General features: G+C 41.6%; 1 protein-coding gene across 4 annotated transcripts in view; it reads left to right on the forward strand.

The window, feature by feature from the left end:
* PIP4K2B (phosphatidylinositol-5-phosphate 4-kinase type 2 beta) overlaps window positions 1-19,868 on the forward strand; it is a 371,685-nt gene that overhangs the window by 56,686 nt on the left and 295,131 nt on the right. For all 4 annotated transcript variants that reach the window (XR_013263536.1, XR_013263535.1, XM_077459404.1 and 1 more), the window contains exon 2: window positions 1,353-1,450. Coding sequence is in view for 2 of the 4 variants with exons in the window: in XM_077459404.1 (XP_077315530.1) it covers window positions 1,353-1,450 (98 nt within the window). In the remaining 2 variants the exon portion in view is untranslated. The remainder of the gene's footprint in view (window positions 1-1,352; window positions 1,451-19,868) is intronic.

Genomic DNA, 19,868 nt, shown 5'->3' on the forward strand with positions numbered 1-19,868 from the left:
ATACTCAGGAGTAATAGCAGAATGTGTTTTGGGGTGTAATTTGTGGTATGCATATGCTGTGTGTGAGAAATAACCTGATAATATGACAATTTTGTGGAGGAAAAAAAAGGAAAAAAAAAAATCTTGATTTTGCAAAGAATTGTAGGAAAAAATTACAACTTCAAAAACCTCATCATGCCTCTTACTAAATACCTTGGAATGTCTCCTTTCCAAAAAGGGGTAATTTGGGGGGTATTTGTACTTTTCTGGCATGTTAGGGTCTCCAGAAATAAGACATACGGGTGTGATAAATTTTCAGATATTGGCACCATAGCTTGTGGACTCTATAGCTTTCACAAAAAACAAATATCCACCAATTTGTACTTATTTTTATCCAAAGATATGTAGTAGTAGTATAAATTTTGGCCGAAATTTATGAAGAAAAATTACTAATCTGCTACATTTTATAACAAACGAAGAAAAATTCATTTTTTTTTTTTACAGAATATTTGGTCTTTTTTCGTTTATAGCACAAAAAATAAAAAACCCAGCGGTGATTAAATACCACCAAAAGAAAGCTCTATTTGTGTGGAAAAAAGGACAAAAATTTCATATGGGTACAGTGTTGCATGACTGAGTAATTGTCATTCAAAATGTGAGAGCACCGAAAGCTGAAAATTGGTCTGGTTATTAAAGAGGAAGTAAACTCTGATGTTTTTACTTCCTCTTTGATTCCCTGCAAAGTTGAAGCATGATGGACTACTATGCATCACATAGTAGTCCATTATGTGTCACTTACCTGACACAGGAGCCAGCGAAGTCACCGCTGTCCCCTGTAGTCCGGAGCAATCAACCATCTTCTCGGTGGGTCTCGCTGCTCCGCCGCTGTCATTCGGCAAAGCTGCGATGACATCACTCCCGCGGATGCGCAGGGAGCAGCCACTCGTGGCATATCGCCGTTGACAGTGGCGCGCTCATGCACCATAGACAGCAGTGCCTGTCTTTCGGCAAATATCTCCTAAACCGTGTAGGTTTAGGAGATATTTCTTGGACCTACAGGTAAGCCTTAATCTAGGCTTACCTGTAGCTCAAAGTTTGTTGTAAGGGTTTACAACCACTTTAACAGCGTTTAAGTGCCCAGTGGTCAAGTGGTTAATAGAGGTGTGGTGCCTAGAATTTGTTGAGCCCTGACGTGTGTGTGTGTGTGTGTGTGTGTGTGTGTGTGTGCTTTTCTTCTTTTTTTTTTTTTTTTTCTTTTTTTTTAAGATATTGACTGCAAAGATGTTAGAAGTTTTTGTTGATTGGATAGATGGCAGTAATCAAATGGATTACATCATATCTGTGTTTAAATGTTTTCATCTTCTGGCTTTCAGATCAATGAGTTAAGTAATGTTCCAGTTCCTGTTATGCTGATGCCGGATGATTTTAAAGCCTACAGCAAGATCAAAGTGGATAACCACCTTTTCAACAAGTAAGTGTGTTCTTAAGTTGACACGATAACCCTGTGACGTACCTACAATTTTGCTAAAATATAAACTTGGGAATTTTATTTAACCACTTCCTGCCCAAAGACATCATGATTTTCAGTGGGAACATCTGAATGTCTGCAGCTACAGATATTCAGATATCCTTGTTTTCAGTTGGCAATTCTGTGCACCATAAAAATGATCATAGCAGCAGTTCAGCTTCAACATTCCGTACCCCCCCCCCCGCCATCCAGAAACTTCTCTGTGCCATCAGTGACCCAGAGAAAGAATCGGCAACCATAGGATGACAACCATAAGAGATTAACGGTGACCAGATGTTCACCAGTCATCTCTGACCATCAGAGGCCGAGGCTGCGGATCTAAACAAAGCTGCAATTGCGGAGTTGTTTAAAACATCGAGGGAGGAGAGATGTGGGGTCTTATTGACCCCGCATCTCTCCATAAAGAGATGTGGGGTCTTATTGACCCTGCATCTCTCCATAAAGAGAACCTGCCAAGGAATTAAAAAATTTTTAAACGCCCCTGTCCCCGGTAGCTCGCACTCAGAAGCGAACGCAAGTCCTGCCCACATATGTAAATGCTGTTCAAACCACACATTTTGAGGTATCACCGCGTGCATTGGCGCATGAGCAACAAGTCTAGCACTAGACCACCTCTGTAACTCTAAACATGTAACCTGTAAAAAAAAAAAAAAATTTAAAGCCTTGCCTATGGAGATTTTTAAGTACCTACGTTTTTCGTCATAACGTGTGTGCAATTTTAAAGAGTGACATGTTGGGTATCTATTAGAGCTGGATGATTTTGGCTAAAATGAGAATCGCAATTTTTTTGCTTAGAAGATGGATCACGGTTCTCTCACGATTCTTGCGGAGTAACGTCATCTTTCACATTAAAACTAAAAAAATTGGGCTAACTTTACTGTTTCGTTCTTTTTTTTATTTTTTTAATTGAAGTGTATTTTTTCCCAATCAATTGCATTTCAAAGACTGCTGGGCAAACAGTGTGACATAAAATATTGCAGCAATTGCCATTATATATATATATATATATATATATATATATATATATATATATATATATATATATATTAGTGTATGTGTTTGGGGAGTAATTTTCTAGCAAAAAAGATTATTTTTACATGTAAGAGAGGTGTGCCAGAATAGGCCCGGTATGGAAGTGGTTAAAGCTTGCAAAGCAAATGTATGCAGTAAAACATAACCTATTGTCACCATTTATTCTTTTTGTTTTGATTTTGTTTAAAATGTTTAAGCTTTCACTCCTTTTAAGACTTATTTTAAAGTGCTAATGCACACGGACGTTTTAAAAAACTGGCTGCAAAGCTAGCTCTGACAACTGGAAAAATCGGCATTAAAAACTGGATTTTTACCGCGTTTTGCATTGGCGTTTTTGCGCATTTTTTAGCGTCAAGTAGCGTTTTTAAAGAAACACATCTCTTGGCTATAGCACTCCCAAATTTCCCACAATGCCACAGAAAACAAAGAAAATATGTTACGCGGTTATGCGCGTTTTCCCGCGATTCGCGCTTTTACAGCTCTAGCGCCACGGAACGCACTGGTCCTGGGTTTTTTTTTTTTTTTACAGCTTTTAAAACGCCTATGCCATTTGCAGCTCAAAAACGCCTAGGTGGGCATGAAGCCATAGACTAACATGGACAGCCGTTTTTAAGCTGCAAAAAAAGCTAAAAAAAGTGGCTGTAAAAACGTCCGTGTGCATGAGGCCAAAAGATGAAAAAATTTGTACTAAACGGGTTAACAGAAATGTGAGATTTCAATGTATAAATCAGGGTGGATAAAAATCGATTTTTTTTTTATTTAAAAAAAATCAGATTTGGTAATTTTTTATTTTATTTTTTATTTTTTTTATGCTTTTGGAGTTAAAATCTATCTAAAAGATAGTTTACTGTTCAAGATGCATTAACAAATTTAGTTTATTCAGCATGAAATGAAGCCTAGTTATGTAGCATGAGGCTGTATATTTACATTTTTTGGTAAATTCATTCAGTGAATCCAAGCTCTGCAAGCTGAGATGGCATGCATTGCATTAATGCGTTCCCACAATATCCTATAACAGCAACCATAAGATAAAACCAAGTTCAGGAATACAGGCAGTCGCCGACTTGCAAACATCCAGAGACAACAGGAAGTGAGAGGAGATCTACTCCTAGGAAGGGAAATTCTCTCTTGTAAGAGTTAATATGGGGAAAAAGGGGTCTCCACTGATGCTTTATTACCAGCCTATGTTTTCCCAACAACCCAAAATTTTCAAAATCCAATTCGTTGGGACAGAAAGTGAGGGGAAATCTTCTGAACAGAGGTACAGACAGTAAAACAAATGTTACAGGGGTGATAACCCTTCCCAATGTTATTCAAAAAGCTGTTAACCTTCAAAATCTATATTTCTGATTTATTAACCAGTTGCCGACCGCCGCACGCCGATGTACGTCGGTACAATGGCACGGGCAGGCATAAGGACATACATGTACGTCCCTTGCCTCCCGCGGGTCGGGGGCCCGATCGGGCCCCCGCCCGGTGCCTGCGGCGGTCGGTATTCGTTCGGGAGCGATCCCGGACGAGGGGACGGCCATTCATTCATGGCCACCCCCTCGCGATCGCTCCCGACGAATAGAAATCCCCGGTGACATCACTTCCTCTCCTGTAATGTAAACACAGGAGAGGAAGTGATGTATTCTCTCCTCCGTGTCGGTATTTTTCGTTCCGACACGGAGGAGAGCGGATCAGTAAGTTGCACCAACACTCACACACACAGTAGAACATGCCAGGCACACTCACACCCCCCCTTTACCCCCCGATCACCCCCCCAATTACCCCTGCCCCCCAGTCACAGTGACACCAATGTCTTTTTTTTTTTTTTTTTTTTTTTTTTGCATTGGTGTCATTTGTGACTGTAATAACTGTTAGGGCAGTTAGAGTTAGCCCCCTTTAGTTCTAATGTACCCCCCTAACCCCCCCAATAAAGGTTTAACCCCGTGATCACCCCCCGTCGCCAGTGTCACTAAGGCTGGGTTCACATTGCAGCGGTTTATGAGAACGAATGTGATTCGCACCGCACTGCAGTGCAAATCACATCCGATCTCTGTGCGATTCGAGTTCAGCCATTCGCCGCACCCGCCGCAAATTCGCACGGGACCCTTTTTTTGGCCCGCAGCAGAATCGGATCGCATGGGTGTTCACACCATGCGATCCGAGTTTGCAGATCGCACTGCGATATGCGAACTGATCTGGGGGTGTCAGTAACATTTCACTGACACTCCCAGCAGTTCGCATAGGGCAGTGTGAACTGCCGCCGGGAGGCATGCGATGCGGGAACCCGCCGCGCATTCGTGGCGTTCCCGCATCGCTCCAGTGTGAACCCAGCCTAATAAGCGATCGTTTTTCTGATCGCTGTATTAGTGTCACAGGTGACGCTAGTTAGGCAGGTAGGTATTTAGGTTCGCTGCAGCTTTTTATAGCGCCAGGGACCCCCATATACTACCGCATAAAGCCCCCTAATTGCCCCCTAGTTAACCCTTTCACCAGTGATCACCATATAACTGTTACAGGTGACGCTGGTTGGTTAGTTATTTTTTTATAGTTTCAGGGCACCCGCCATTTATTACCTAGTCTCACTAGTGTACCCCTAAATTTAGGGGTGTCTACTTTCCAAAATGGGGTCATTTGGGGGGGGTTTGTGCCATCTTGGCATTTTATGGCCTTCAAAACTGTAACGCCCTTAGAAAGCCTGAAGGCGGTGCTTGGTTTTCGGGGCCCCGTACGCGGCTAGGCTCCCAAAAAGTCCCACATATGTGGTATCCCCATACTCAGGAGAAGCAGCAGAATTTATTTTGGGGTGTCATTTCACATATGCCCATGGCATGCGTGAGCAATATATCATTTAGTGACAACTTTGTGAAAAAAAAAAAAAAAAAAAAAAGTTTGTAATTTTCCCGCAACTTGTGGCAAAATATAAAATATTCCATGGACTCAACATGCCTCTCAGCAAATAGCTTGGGGTGTCTACTTTCTAAAATGGGGTCATTTGTGGGGGTTTTGTGCCATCTTGGCATTTTATGGCCTTCAAAACTGTAATAGGTAGTGAGGAGTGAAATCAAAAAATTACGCCCTTAGAAAGCCTGAAGGCGGTGCTTGGTTTTCGGGGCCCCGTACGCGGCTAGGCTCCCAAAAAGTCCCACATATGTGGTATCCCCATACTCAGGAGAAGCAGCAGAATTTATTTTGGGGTGTCATTTCACATACGCCCATAGCATGTGTGAGCAATATATCATTTAGTGACAACTTTGTGTAAAAAAAAAAAAAATTTTTTTTTTTTGTCATTATTCAATCGCTTGAGGCAAAAAAATAAAATATTCAATGGGCTCAACATGCCTCTTATCAATTTCCTTAGGGGGTCTACTTTCCAAAATGGGGTCATTTGGGGGGGTTTTGTACTGCCCTGCCATTTTAGCACCTCAAGAAATGAGATAGGCAGTCGTAAACTAAAAGCTGCGTAAATTCCAGAAAACGTACCTTAGTTTGTAGATGTGACAACTTTTGCGCAAACCAATAAATATACAATTATTGACTTTTTTTTTACCAAAGACATGTGGCTGAATACATTTTGGCCTAAATGTATGACTAAAATTGAGTTTATTGGATTTTTCTAATAACAAAAAGTAGAAAATATCATTTTTTTTCAAAATTTGCGGTCTTTTTACGTTTATATCGCAAAAAATAAAAATCGCAGAGGCAATCAAATACCATCAAAAGAAAGCTCTATTTGTGGGAAGAAAAGGACGCAAATTTTGTTTGGGTACAACATTGCATGACCGCGCAATTACCAGTTAAAGCAGCGCAGTACCAAAGTGTAAAAAGACCTCTGGTCATTTACCAGCAAAATGGTCCGGTCTGAAAGTGGTTAATCAGAAGATATGATATGGGTTGAAAAGAGAATTCTTATTGACAAAGGAAAGGAAGGTTTAACATAACACCATTTATTAGAGTACGTTACAGGTTTATCTAATACACAGAAAATATCTATAGTCTAAGTGAGGGAGTAAAATATTAGTTTAAAATACAACAAGAGTACAATACATTCATTACAATACAAAACAGGACATATGACAATTCGGTATACCTTGTAAGTGCTGGGAGATGATCTGATATGTTACCTAATATTGGTCCATAGCTCTGGTCAGTTCTCATCTGCCATTATCCTAGGGTTGGGGTCCCCTTAAAAAGGGCCATCTCTCATTGACTTGCATAGGACCACACTGATTGGTTAGCGATAATTAGTCTGAAGCCCACTTAATTAAAGAGGAAGTTTGCTCTTGAATAGGACACTTAACTATGCATAGTCCCAGCCGGGGTAAATTGTCCATTCCTGAACAGATCAAAGAAATATTTTAAGCATATCAACCACCCTTTGAAATGGATAAATGGTTGATTAGCACGGAAGAATACACAAGCCTTTATCTAGCAAATGAATTCGGCTCCGTACCGACTACACACCCCAAATGGTATCTGTTCGTGGGTTTTGATTATTACATTAGGTAAACAGCAGGACATCTCCCTCACACCCACACTTAGCATACCTGTGAGACAAAGGTATTGTTAATTGAATTATATACGCTGACCAGACGTCTGTTCCTGTACATCAAACCATCTGTGCAGGTTAAGCTAAACTACTTCTTTATTTCTTATACTAATATCTACATCTATAATACAAATATTCCCAGTTGCTAATGGAGATTACTCATAAACTCCTCATAAGGCAACAGATGACCCCTTGTGGCAAGTTGAGTCCAATGAAACGACGCCACACTTAAGTGAGTAATTGTTTGTCTAATCTCCATTAGTGAGTTCAGTTTCTCCCTCTGCCATCTTAGAAGTCGGCCGAGATATATCACCATACCCGTCATAAATAACAGTACCCCACACTGCAATATGAGAAGACCTTTTATTCCCATTTCTACCCAGGTCCTGGTGGTGACCAAACTGAAATCCCCATCATGTAAAAGTTCATTCAACCTTTTCCCTGTTTTCTCCATATCATTACTAATTTGAATTATATGGGTATCCTTCCTTGCGAGCAGATTGTGAAGGTTTACTGACAGAGTATCAATTTTTATATCAAAATGGGGTAGATAGGTTATAGGATCTGGGACATCAGGGGGACTCTCAATGATATAGTCTTCTGTTAACACTGGTATGGGGGTTACTACAGTTTGCCCAATAATAGTGTACTCGTGTGGAATGAAGCAAAAATTTGGATAGGGTATGGGACACGACTGACCCCCATAGAGAAATGTCTGGTGATTGGTAACGACACAGTACAGTCCATCCATGTGGTAGGTGACCTTTGTGCTAGGTGTTCTCCATTTTGACAGCTTCACTGGGCAGTTAGCTTCCATCTCACTTGTGCTGGTTTCTTGAGGTGGGTGGCGTGGACTTTCCAGTTGGGGGTCCCTCGCTACTTTGGTGGGATCCGGGTCATTGCTTAGACCACAGACTGGAGTGTCAATTTCAAACACATCACAACGGCATAAGTACCTATTGTCTTTGACAGTGCAGCAGGCAGTGTGTGGTGCTTTCCATCGCCCTTGAACTTGAATGAGCATTTCGGGGAGGTGCAACCTTTCCTTGTACACGTCGTTTTCAAGGTACCCGAGGGAGTGTATGGACGCCATCGTGTTAAAGTAGTCATCTTGTGGATGGAACACTGGCAGCGACATGGTGAAGGAAACATACATTAGGTCCCGGTAGGCGCACAGGGACGGGCTCTTCTTGCAAGCAAATGGCCCTCTATTTGGGTGTGGTGTTACTATCCCTATATTTCGAATTGTGGAAACTGGCAGAGGTTTGCACTTGTCTCCAGAATGTACATTCATTCCACCACTATTATTAGTGTGAGTACAATACCATTGGGTAAGGTCGGTATCTCTTAATATATCAGGGATTTTACCTGCTTGGATATCTCGGATGATATTAGTGACCTTGGTTAAAACAAAATTTCCATACGCAGTGCATATTACCTCTTTCCCCATACTATCCTCTCTAGCTTTCTGATTATTTATGTTTATGATTTCGTTGATTTTCTGTTGTGTCTTTTCAAACAACTGGGCAATATCTTTCATGTTATACACCGTAAACCTTTCCTCCTCTGCAAGCCCCTCAACACCCTGCAGAACTGGTTTCAGCACTTGCCGACCCTCTTTTTGTTCAAAGTTTCCGATATGCCTGCGAATCGCTGACAAATCGGCTCGGTTCCAAATTGACATGCCAGATCCAAAAAGTCCTGGGATGGACCCAAGTATGCTGTCCAACCCCTTTAACTTTCTGGATCTGAAAATGCCCCTATGGGGAGTGAGGTTTGGTTCTGCAAATGGGTCCTGAGTTCGGCTTGCATGGGAGGCAATCAAATCTACCAGCAAGGAGGAGTAAAACAGAGACACATTTGTCCGGGCACATGAGCCGAATTCAGCCATGTTCCACTGGGACAAATTAAGTACCACGGGTACATGAATGAACTTAACGTTATTGAACAGAATTCCAGGGATTGATGTTGCCGTTAGGCCACTAGGTGGTCCCTCTTGCAGTGATGGGCATTCCAAGGATGTTGGTTCATAGTAGGGGATTGCAGCTGTATTTTTGGGCAAAATGGTAGGAGCCGGGGTGTTAGTCTTTGGGGACACGTGCAAGGTGACTTTTCCTGGGACGTACTGAAGAGTGGATGCCTGTGTGTTGCTGGACAAGGGGATGGAGATAACAAAAGAATATTTCCACTCTCCGGCATCACTCAACCGTGTCTCTTGAATCAACAAGGATCCATTCTGAAAACTCATGACTCTATCCCGGTAGTCAGTGATATTCCCTGCGACGCCGTTACCCCAGACGAGATGATTATCAATGGGACTCCACCAATATACTTGCTTCCCCACAGTCCCTACAATGGCCACAGGTAATAAAATGGATTCCCCCTCTAGGCAGTAGACAGGATTCTTGTCAACGATCACGCTGATGAGTGGTCCAGTCTCCTCTTCCTTGGTAGTTGTGATCAGCTGGAGCAGGATAACGATCCACATCGACTTCATGGCTCTAAAAGGAAAGAAAGCAGCACATTTTAGTTGATTTCTTTGGCTCCATGGAACTGTTTCAGTTGGTTCGCATGAACCCATTTATCTTGTGTCTTTTTGCCCGCCTCTATTCTGATTTTATATACAGACGGACTTAATTTATCAATAATAGAAAATGGACCTCTCCATTTTTGACTTAGACTGTGATCCAGGGGACGTAGTTCCAAGAACATAACTCGGTCTCCTATGGCCCAAGTGCATTCTCGAACCCCTTTGTCAAAATACGCCTTGGCTTTCTTTTGACTTTTACCCATTTGTGCTGCGGCAAATACATGGATCTCTTTTACCGCTTTTTGGAGTTTAAGGAGGTATTGGTCCATTGAAAGTCTGTCTATGGTAGGTGTATGCATCTCTAGCCAGAGATGTTCAGGGAGTCTCATCTGTCTACCTGTCAGCACTTCAAAGGGTGTCAGCCGGGTAGCATATGAGGGGGTTGCTCGGATGGCCATGGCCAGTAATGGCAACAGATTATCCCAGTTCTTACCATTGATGTGTACAAATTTTTTTAGCATTGTCTTAATCTGCCGATTGGCTCTTTCAACCTGACCTGAAGATTCTGGGTGATATGGAATGTGAAATTTTTGCTCCACCCCTAACATCTGTAGGCAGGTTTTTACCACCTTTCCAGTAAAATGGGTCCCCTGATCTGACTCTATTGATCCTGGGAGCCCCCATCTACTGAACACCTGTTCTACTAAAATCTTAGCCGTATTTTGTGCAGTGTTACTTTTGGTTGGGAAGATCTCTGCCCATTTAGAAAATAAATCTGTGACTACGAAGATGAATCTGTTGTTTCTAGCAGTGACTGGCAAGGGTCCCATGTAATCCATTTGTAAGGCATTCCATGGCCCTTCTTTCAGTCTAATTCGTAAAGGGGCATTGATCTTCCTTGGTGCGGGGTTAACCTGTGCACAGACAATACAATTGTCACAATACTGCTTCACATCTGTCATCATGGAAGACCACCAACCTATGTTCTTGAGCCGCTCACCTGTTTTCTCTGACCCTTGATGACCCCCAGTAGGCAGGTCATGCACTATGTAAATCATTTCATTTTGGTATTTTTCAGGAACCACCCAAGTTACTTCATCTCCATGATGTAACAATACCTTTTTATCTTCTGACAATGTGAGGTGTTTTATATATTTTGCCAAAGTATTCCCCTCAGAGAGTTCTCCAGTCTCATTTTGCAGTTTTTGCATTATTTCCTTAATGTTGTCATCCTGGCATTGTATGTCCGAAATATCCGGAACTACTATGCAGGATTTTGTGAGGGCACAAACACTGGGGCACAAGACTAGGTCCGGTAAATTCGACGGAATTTCCCAGATCTCCCCTCCCTGTGCTCCTTGTTTGGCCAAGCAATCCGCCGCCTCATTTTGTTCCCAGTATGGGGCAGTACCTGAATGACCTTTTAACTTTGCACACCCATGGTTTGACTGGCAACTTTTGCACCAATGATACAATATATTTCAACAGGGATGCATGTTTAAGTGGAGACCCATCTGAGGACATGTACTGGTGGGTGTGCCAGAAGGGCAGAAATTCTGTAAGGGCATTACAGACCCACGCAGAATCTGAGTATAAAACAATTTCTTGGTCCCCTTTCATCAGTTCTAGGGCATGAGCGATTGCAGCCATTTCCGCAAATTGTGCTGATTTGACTTTACATGACCGAAAGATTGATGTTTGGGTCTTTGCTTGTGGATTGATATAGTATATTCCAAATCCTGCACATGGAGAACCCTCCACGTAAAAACATGATCCATCTGTGAAAATTTGGCCTGCGTTTTCAGGGACTGTTTCCTTTACTGACAAAGGTCTAAAGAATTGTTGTGCCGCTGATTGTGGGGTGATATCACATTCATGTGGTACTCCCTGGTAAAGGAGGCCATGGGCTCTAGTGGACGGATTATTTGTGTGTTGAACTTTAATGTCTCTGTCTTGAAGCAACAAAGCCCAATGGGCCAATCTGGCATTGGATACATTGCCATCCTTCACTCGGTCTGTGAGTAAAAATTTAGTGGGAGTGTGAGTTGTGTGCAGGATTACTGGGTTAAGTCCTATGATGTATGTGAAGTATTTCACTGCCCAAAACGTAACTAGGAGGTGTTTTTCACATAGAGAGTACTTCATTTCCACAGGAGATAATAATTTAGACGCATATGAAATGGGTCCCTGTTGCCCATGGATTTCCTGTGACAGAACAGCTGACATGGCTGTCTCTGATATGGCAGTCTCAATGTGAAAGGGCAGTTGGTACTCTGGGTTGGCTAATGCTGGCGCTTGCGCTAAAGCTTCTTTAAGCTCCTGCACTGCCTTGGTGTGTTGCTCAGTCCATTGCCATTGGGTATCCTTTTTCAACAAATCATACAGTGGTGCAGATTTTTGTGCAAATTCAGGGATGAAAGCCCGTGAATAATTTACCAATCCTAAAAAAGATCTGAGTCGGGATGCTCACTGGCAGCGGTAATTGTAGAATGGCTTTTACCTTTTCAGTTGCTATCTTACGTCCGTTTGCTGTCACTGTAATCCCAAGAAAAGACACAGATTCCTTCAACAATTGTGCCTTAATGGGATTACACTTCAGTCCCGCCTTTCCTAGGATCTGCAGAAGTTCCTCCAATAGCCGCAAATGTTCTTCTTTGTCGCATGTGGCTAGCAACAAATCGTCCACGTACTGGAAAAGATTCTTTGGAGAAGAAAAATCAATTAAAATATCTCTCATGGTTGCATGAAATAACGTAGGAGAGTTATGAAATCCTTGAGGGACAGAATTGAAAGTATACTGTTTTCCGAGAAATGTAAATGCAAATTTGTATTGACATTCTTCTGACAACGGTAATGACCAAAAACCATTTGATATGTCCAGCACTGTGAAATATTTGTATTTGGGATTTAACATGCTCAACACATCCGGGACAGATGCAACGGTGGGGGCGCAATTGTTTGTAATACTGTTCAATTTGCGGTAATCGATTGTTAATCTCCACGAATTGTCAGTACTTTTGCGAATCGGCCATATTGGCGCATTTGTTGTTGATACACATGGTCTGATGACCTTTTGGTCAAGCAGTGACTCTATGGTTTCCTGTATGTAGCTGATAGCTTCCTTTGGAAAGGGGTATTGTTTCTGCGGAACTGGGTCTGGCCCACTGATGTGTATTACCGTATTTACCTTTCCACAGTCATGTTTGTGTTTTGCAAAGGATCCCTGATGTCTTTCTATCACAGGGTGCAGAAGCTGATGTTCTGGGTGATCTGTAATGATCTCCAGTATGTCATATTTTAAATCATTGCGTTTGATGGCTGCAATTGTGTGAGAATCAGGTATCACAATGGTGCTATTCTGATCAGTTGGAACCCCTTGCAATAATAACAGGTTGGTCAGATCCAACATACATCCATTGGGAATTAAGAAGTCTGAACCCAGCAGGCTGGTTTCATTTGGCAAACACATATTAATGCTAATGGCTGTTTTAGGGTTAACTCACCAATTTGGATTGTTAGGGGCTTGGACAAGGCATACTCAACATTATGTCCAGCAAAGCTCTGGAGCTTCAGTGGCTTTCCTGAAGATAGTGTTGAGTTTAAGGGATCTTTGTCATGCATAATTGATATCGCCGCCCCTGTGTCGATTAACATGGCACATTGACGGCCCCTAATCAACGCTGACACTACAGGGCGCCCACACCTATCCAGAGAAATAGGTGCTAAGATTTTGGGGCCTTGTAGTTGTCACCATTGATGACGGTTAGCCTCTGTCTGGGAAGCTACCTGTACTTCCTTTCCAGGGCCTACTTGAAAGGCCTGTAATTGTTGTCGCAACTCTGCATAAGTAGGAGCTCTTTCTGTGTCACTGACATGCTTGCCCTGTGATAGGTGGCTATGAGAGTTTTCTCTTCCTCTGCCTCTGCCTCTATAACCTGATTTCCCCCTATATCCCCTCCCCCTCCCTTGTAAACTTTTGTCCCAGTTAGGGTTGTATGGAGGATTGGCTTCTCCTGGGGCATGGGGGCCTTCTACGGTGGTAGTCCTGCATTGTACTGCAGCCACCTTCCTAAACAGCTGTTTCTCTTCTCTTTCCTTAAGCCTGTGCTGTTTATAGTCTTGGATGGCATGGAATGATCTATGTATTAATCCAATCACCTCCTCATAGCTATGTTTTCTAGGATCTATCAAATGCTCACATTTTATTCGAATAGCGGGATGGGCATTGTGTATCAGTAGGTTCTTATATTCCATGTCCTCTCTAGTGGTTTTACCATTGTTAGTGTTATATGCTGCCCACAATCTATTGGCATAAACTAAAGGGTTTTCCTCATTACTTTGTTTGATTTGATAGGCCACCATCAAACCTATAGCTGAGGGGTTTATGACTTTTTGCAATTCGGCCACGGTTACTTTGTAGCTCCCTTTGCCTTCCTTAATTTGATCTGGGAGTGCATTCCAGGTGTGGGCGTCAAGGGTTAATTGTAACACCTTAACTTGGTCACTAGGATTTCGCACACCTAAGAGCTCACACCTCTGTTGTACATTGGTTGCATGTGAAGTAATGTGTTCATTCGTTTTAATTTTGCCAATGAAATCCGCTACACTCATAAGGGTTTTTACAGGTTGAATTGGATATACATTGGAAATCACCTCATTTCCTTCACTATTAAAGCCCAAAAATGTTTGATTTCCTTCAGTAGAGGAGGAAATCTGGGTCCTACCCATGATGGGGAACTTGTCATGCTCCTCATTTGTAGATAGCTGGTCCCCGTTGTCTGGTGGGTCTATGACAATGGTGCATTCTCGATTTTCCTGTGGCTCTGCGATTTCTCCCATCGCCACAGGAAATGTGGAATCGGAACCCATATCTTCCTCTCCCCAATACTCTTCATATTCCTCTGTGTCCCCAATTTCATAGGCACAAGTAGGTGCCGTAGCATTACCTTGTTCGCATCTGTTGGCCACAGCCGCCTGTCCTTTAAGGATAGAAATTGTTTGTAGCAACTGTGACTCGGTTTGCGTGCAGTGTGTGTGATCTATAAATGTTCCTTTCTTAGCTTCATGTAACTGATTTTGGACTACTTTGTATGCAGTAGTTATGTGGTCCAGCTCAGTCTCAACTTTAGTTAGCATGCTTTTATATTGTACCACTTCTTTCTGGGCCAAATTTACACTTTTAACATTTTCCTCCTGTGAGGCATTAACTAATTGATTAAGGGTAGTTAATGTTTGTACCTGGTTCTGTAAAGCTGTATTCTCTTTTTCCTTCTCAGAAATTGTAATATTTTTATTATAGACTATATCTTCTAATTTCTGCATTTTAGTATTCATAGCCATGCAAGCTGCATACATGCCTGCTAAGGCTAGACTTTTATGCTGATTTTTTTTGGTTGTTTTAACTTGTTTCTCAAATAACTCCTGGACATAAGTCCAAGGAGATGCTTTTAACTTGGCATCACAGGCAAATTCATTGTTCTTATGTTTACGAGTATACGTTGCTACAAAACTTTCTAGACCGGACATGGCAGCCATTACCAATCTATACAATGCAAAATTTTGTAAGCTAAATTATGTTAACTTCCCCTGTACTATACAGCCACTTTGAGATTACCGTATAGAAGGAGGGAAGGAAAACACCTTAAAAAAAAAAAAAAAAAAAAAAACATAAACAGACTCAAAAATGCAGAAAATACAGTAAAAATAAAACAATATTTCAGCTCACAATAAAACCCTCTTTTATATTAGTGGGGGAACACTAATTATGCTCACCATAACATTGAGCCTTCAATACAACAATTGACCCAGGGGACAATAGAACCAAGAGCTTTGAGAATGTGTACTGTAAGCCCCCAAGGATCTATATGCTGACAATAGTAATGTAAACGCAGCCGTGTTTACACTAGTATTTGTAACTCAATTCAGTAATACAAACAAAAACCAACAACAAAAACTTTTGGAAGGTCTATTATACTATGCTCAGTGCACCTTATTTCACACTAATACACTACTAATAATCTTTCTCAAAGATTAGCTTCAGTATTCAGCAACAAGACTTCCACAGCTCTGTACTTTAACTGACAACAATGAGAATATTACTGCTTATAAAATTCCACCGTAAAAACAAACAAACTACTTTCTTAAAGCTATGTTATGCATTTAGTGGATAGACCATTTCAATTAAAACAAACATTTGTTGAACCTTTTCAACAAAACCAAGATCACACTCAATTGGCGTCTTTTCAATAAAATAAATGTACTCACCATGCAGGACTCTCAAGCAATTGTTAGAGACAGCAATGAAGCTTGGTGAGCACCAAAGAATGCAATAATAAAAAAAAAAAATTAATAACACTTTTCCCGCAAAGTTACTTCCTCCCCCTTACATCGACCGGTATATAAGGGTACATCCAAAGAACTTTTTCAATTATAATTTTGGGATATTAATAAAAAAAATAAAAAAATAAAAAATTAATAATAAGAAAAAAAATTATTTAAAAAAAATCCAAAACATAAAAAAAACAATAATAATAACTTGTGGTGTATATTCTCTCCTTAGAGTTAATCTAATACTCACTTAATAATAAAAACATATAATAAAAAAAAAACATTTACCTATATTTTTCCCTGTATAGATTGGATAAGCTGACTCAGCTTAAATTCCCCCTAATAACCTTAATCTCTAATAAACAAATTGTGGAATTATATTAAATACTTTCAGTCCTGTACTCAACTTCGTGGTCGCCACTGTTAACCTTCAAAATCTATATTTCTGATTTATTAATCAGAAGATATGATATGGGTTGAAAAGAGAATTCTTATTGACAAAGGAAAGGAAGGTTTAACATAACACCATTTATTAGAGTACGTTACAGGTTTATCTAATACACAGAAAATATCTATAGTCTAAGTGAGGGAGTAAAATATTAGTTTAAAATACAACAAGAGTACAATACATTCATTACAATACAAAACAGGACATATGACAATTCGTTTGTTACCTAATATTGGTCCATAGCTCTGGTCAGTTCTCATCTGCCATTATCCTAGGGTTGGGGTCCCCTTAAAAAGGGCCATCTCTCATTGACTTGCATAGGACCACACTGATTGGTTAGCGATAATTAGTCTGAAGCCCACTTAATTAAAGAGGAAGTTTGCTCTTGAATAGGACACTTAACTATGCATAGTCCCAGCCGGGGTAAATTGTCCATTCCTGAACAGATCAAAGAAATATTTTAAGCATATCAACCACCCTTTGAAATGGATAAATGGTTGATTAGCACGGAAGAATACACAAGCCTTTATCTAGCAAATGAATTCGGCTCCGTACCGACTACACACCCCAAATGGTATCTGTTCGTGGGTTTTGATTATTACATTAGGTAAACAGCAGGACATCTCCCTCACACCCACACTTAGCATACCTGTGAGACAAAGGTATTGTTAATTGAATTATATACGCTGACCAGACGTCTGTTCCTGTACATCAAACCATCTGTGCAGGTTAAGCTAAACTACTTCTTTATTTCTTATACTAATATCTACATCTATAATACAAATATTCCCAGTTGCTAATGGAGATTACTCATAAACTCCTCATAAGGCAACAAAGCTTAAAAATAGATTTTTTGGGCTGGAGCTACACTTAAAAAAAATGTACATGTTCCAACTTACAAACAGATTCAACTTGAGAACAAACCTACAGTTGCTATCTTGTTTGTAACCCGGGGACTGCCTGTATTCATTTATCTTATAGGGCTGAAACAAATCGATTTATGATCTCAATCGATAACTATTTTCATAATCGATTAATCAGCCAGTAACAGGATTCATTCAGAAGGCAGTGATGTGACGCCAGAGCGTTGGGGGAGGAGCCTGACGCGGCGGCCGTGAGGGCTGAGAGAGACTGCTATCCACGGTGGTGGAGGAACCAGAAGGAACCAGATGGAAGACCGGGGACACAGCGTGGAGGCCCCTCATCAGGACGATCTGTCTCCCCCCCAGAGCAGGTTGAGACCGTTGTGGAGAGCGGTAGTGGTAGGTGAGAGCGGCCGTACAACCTCCGGACGGGAGATGTAAGCAGGAGATTCAACTGCAGCTGGTGAGAGTAACCCCCCCTCCCTTCCCTCCCTCCCTCTCCCTCCGGGACGAGACAACTTGCACAAAGTGACTTGGACACAGTGAAAAAGTCAGCGGCAGCTGGAGAGGGCAGCTCTCCCCCCTGATAAGGAGGACTGAAGCTGACAGGATAATAGGTGATCCCGTCCCTTATCTGTCGGCTGTGAGACCTGTTGTGTTGTGTATCCATTCCTCTGCCCTCTCTACCTCCCCCTTCTTGGACGCTAAAGCTGTTTGCATGCCTGATAATTAACCCTTGAGATGTTCAAGAGCAAGACAGAACAAGTGCTTGTGAGATATACAGCGAAGGTTAAAAATGCTTATTGGTGACACTAATACACGCACTAATACATGCAGAGACAATGTTCATATAGCAACTGTATTGATATGAATAAATGAGCAAAGTTAAGAACCTGTGGGAGAAAAAAGGACTGTCATTAAATCTTCTCTAGGATATGTGAAGATAAATGAAGTTTTTTTTGTTTTTTGTTTTTTTTCTCCCTGTGCTGCTTTCCTAAAAATACCAGCTTGAAGTAAGTCTCCCCTGGCATATTATCTATGGAATATATATTAATGGATATTAAGCAATAGCTCAATAGCTCAAAAAAAAAAAAAATAGGGGGGAGACGGTTTAAAGAAGTAATCTGCATGAGAGACATACTGAGCTTGAACACATCTGTGGGTAACCCATGAGCACGTATATACATCTATTGCACTCGCATAGAACAGAGTTATCGACTATCAAAGAGAGGTCTCTCCCTTCTTTTTTTGTCTGGAAACATACACAAGGAAAGGAGGAGGGGAAGGAGGAATATATTATAAATCCCAGAGGGATAAGCACACGGGAGAGGGGTAAGCCGGAGGGGGTGTGAGCCCAAAAGAAATAATGAAAGGCCGATCCCAAAAAGTAACAGAACCCAAAACCCCCAGAGAAAGTTTAAATTCAAGTGCAAACGCAAGCTCAATCCAGAAATATTTAACAACTAAAGAAGGGAACACCAGAAGTCCCAGTATGGAAAAAAAAACAGCTCAGGTAAACAAAGGCGCAAGAAAAGAGGCAGCTAAATTAAAGGGGGCCCAAGGAGAAAAGATACAGGAGAACATGGGAATAGAGACGGAGATTACAGAGGAGGAAGATCTGAGGAGTGAATCCCTAATGCCTACTAAGTTGGATATGTTAGCAATGTTCGAGAGAATGGAAAACCTGATAAAAAGTGAGGTCTCCAACGTACGTATGGATTTGGGACATCTGTTAAAAAGGGTAGAAGAGGTAGAAGAGAAAGCGGAGAGACAAACACTGGAGATAGCTGGGCTAAAAACACAAATGAAAGAGCTGCAAAGACAACAGAAAGAATGTTGTTATAAAATGGAGGCGCAAGAAAACCAAAATAGGCGCCAAAATTTGAAGATAAGGGCTATACCAGAGCAAAATGGAGAAGATCTGGAGGAAAAAATGAAGAGGATATTTAACCCCCTACTGGAGAGAGGAGAGGCAGAAAAGATAAAAATTGATAGAGTACACAGAGTGAGGAAACCACCTGGGCTAAAAGAGGACATGCCACGGGATGTGCTTATTAAGTTCCATAAGTACTCAGACAAAGAAAAAATATGGAATAATCTTAGGAAGGGACCTCCTCTACAGTACGAACAAAAGGCTTTACAAGTGTTTGCGGACTTATCAGCGGAGACCCTAATAAGAAGAAGAAAGCTCAAACCACTGCTGGATCAACTAAGAGAACTAAACATTAGATATAGCTGGGGATTTCCCGCAGCATTAATAGTACACAGAGATGGGAAGACAGTAAGGTTGAGATTTTTGGAAGATATGCAGGACTTTTGTAAAAACCTACAGATACCAATTCCAAAAGAGTATGAAGGGTTAATAAGAGAGGAGCTACCGGGGGGAGAGGGGGGGTGGCGGGGGGTATAGGGAGGGGGGGGAGGGAAGAAGTAGTAAAAAGGCTGCTCTAAAGTTATGGAAGTACATTGAGGTGGTGGAAGCTGTTTACTGGGGGGGGGGGTGGGGGGGGCTGGGGAAGGGTCTCTCTCTTTAGGGCCCACCCCGGGATCCCAGGACCCGGGGAGGTGCACACGGGGCGCCGGGTTGGGGTCTCCACCTCAAGGGAAGAGGTGCAGACACCAGG

This window comes from Lithobates pipiens, unplaced genomic scaffold (genome assembly GCF_037356315.1).
Source record: "Lithobates pipiens isolate NorthernLeopardFrog02 unplaced genomic scaffold, aLitPip1_a1.2 Scaffold_28, whole genome shotgun sequence".
NCBI classification, from domain to species: Eukaryota; Metazoa; Chordata; class Amphibia; order Anura; family Ranidae; genus Lithobates; species Lithobates pipiens.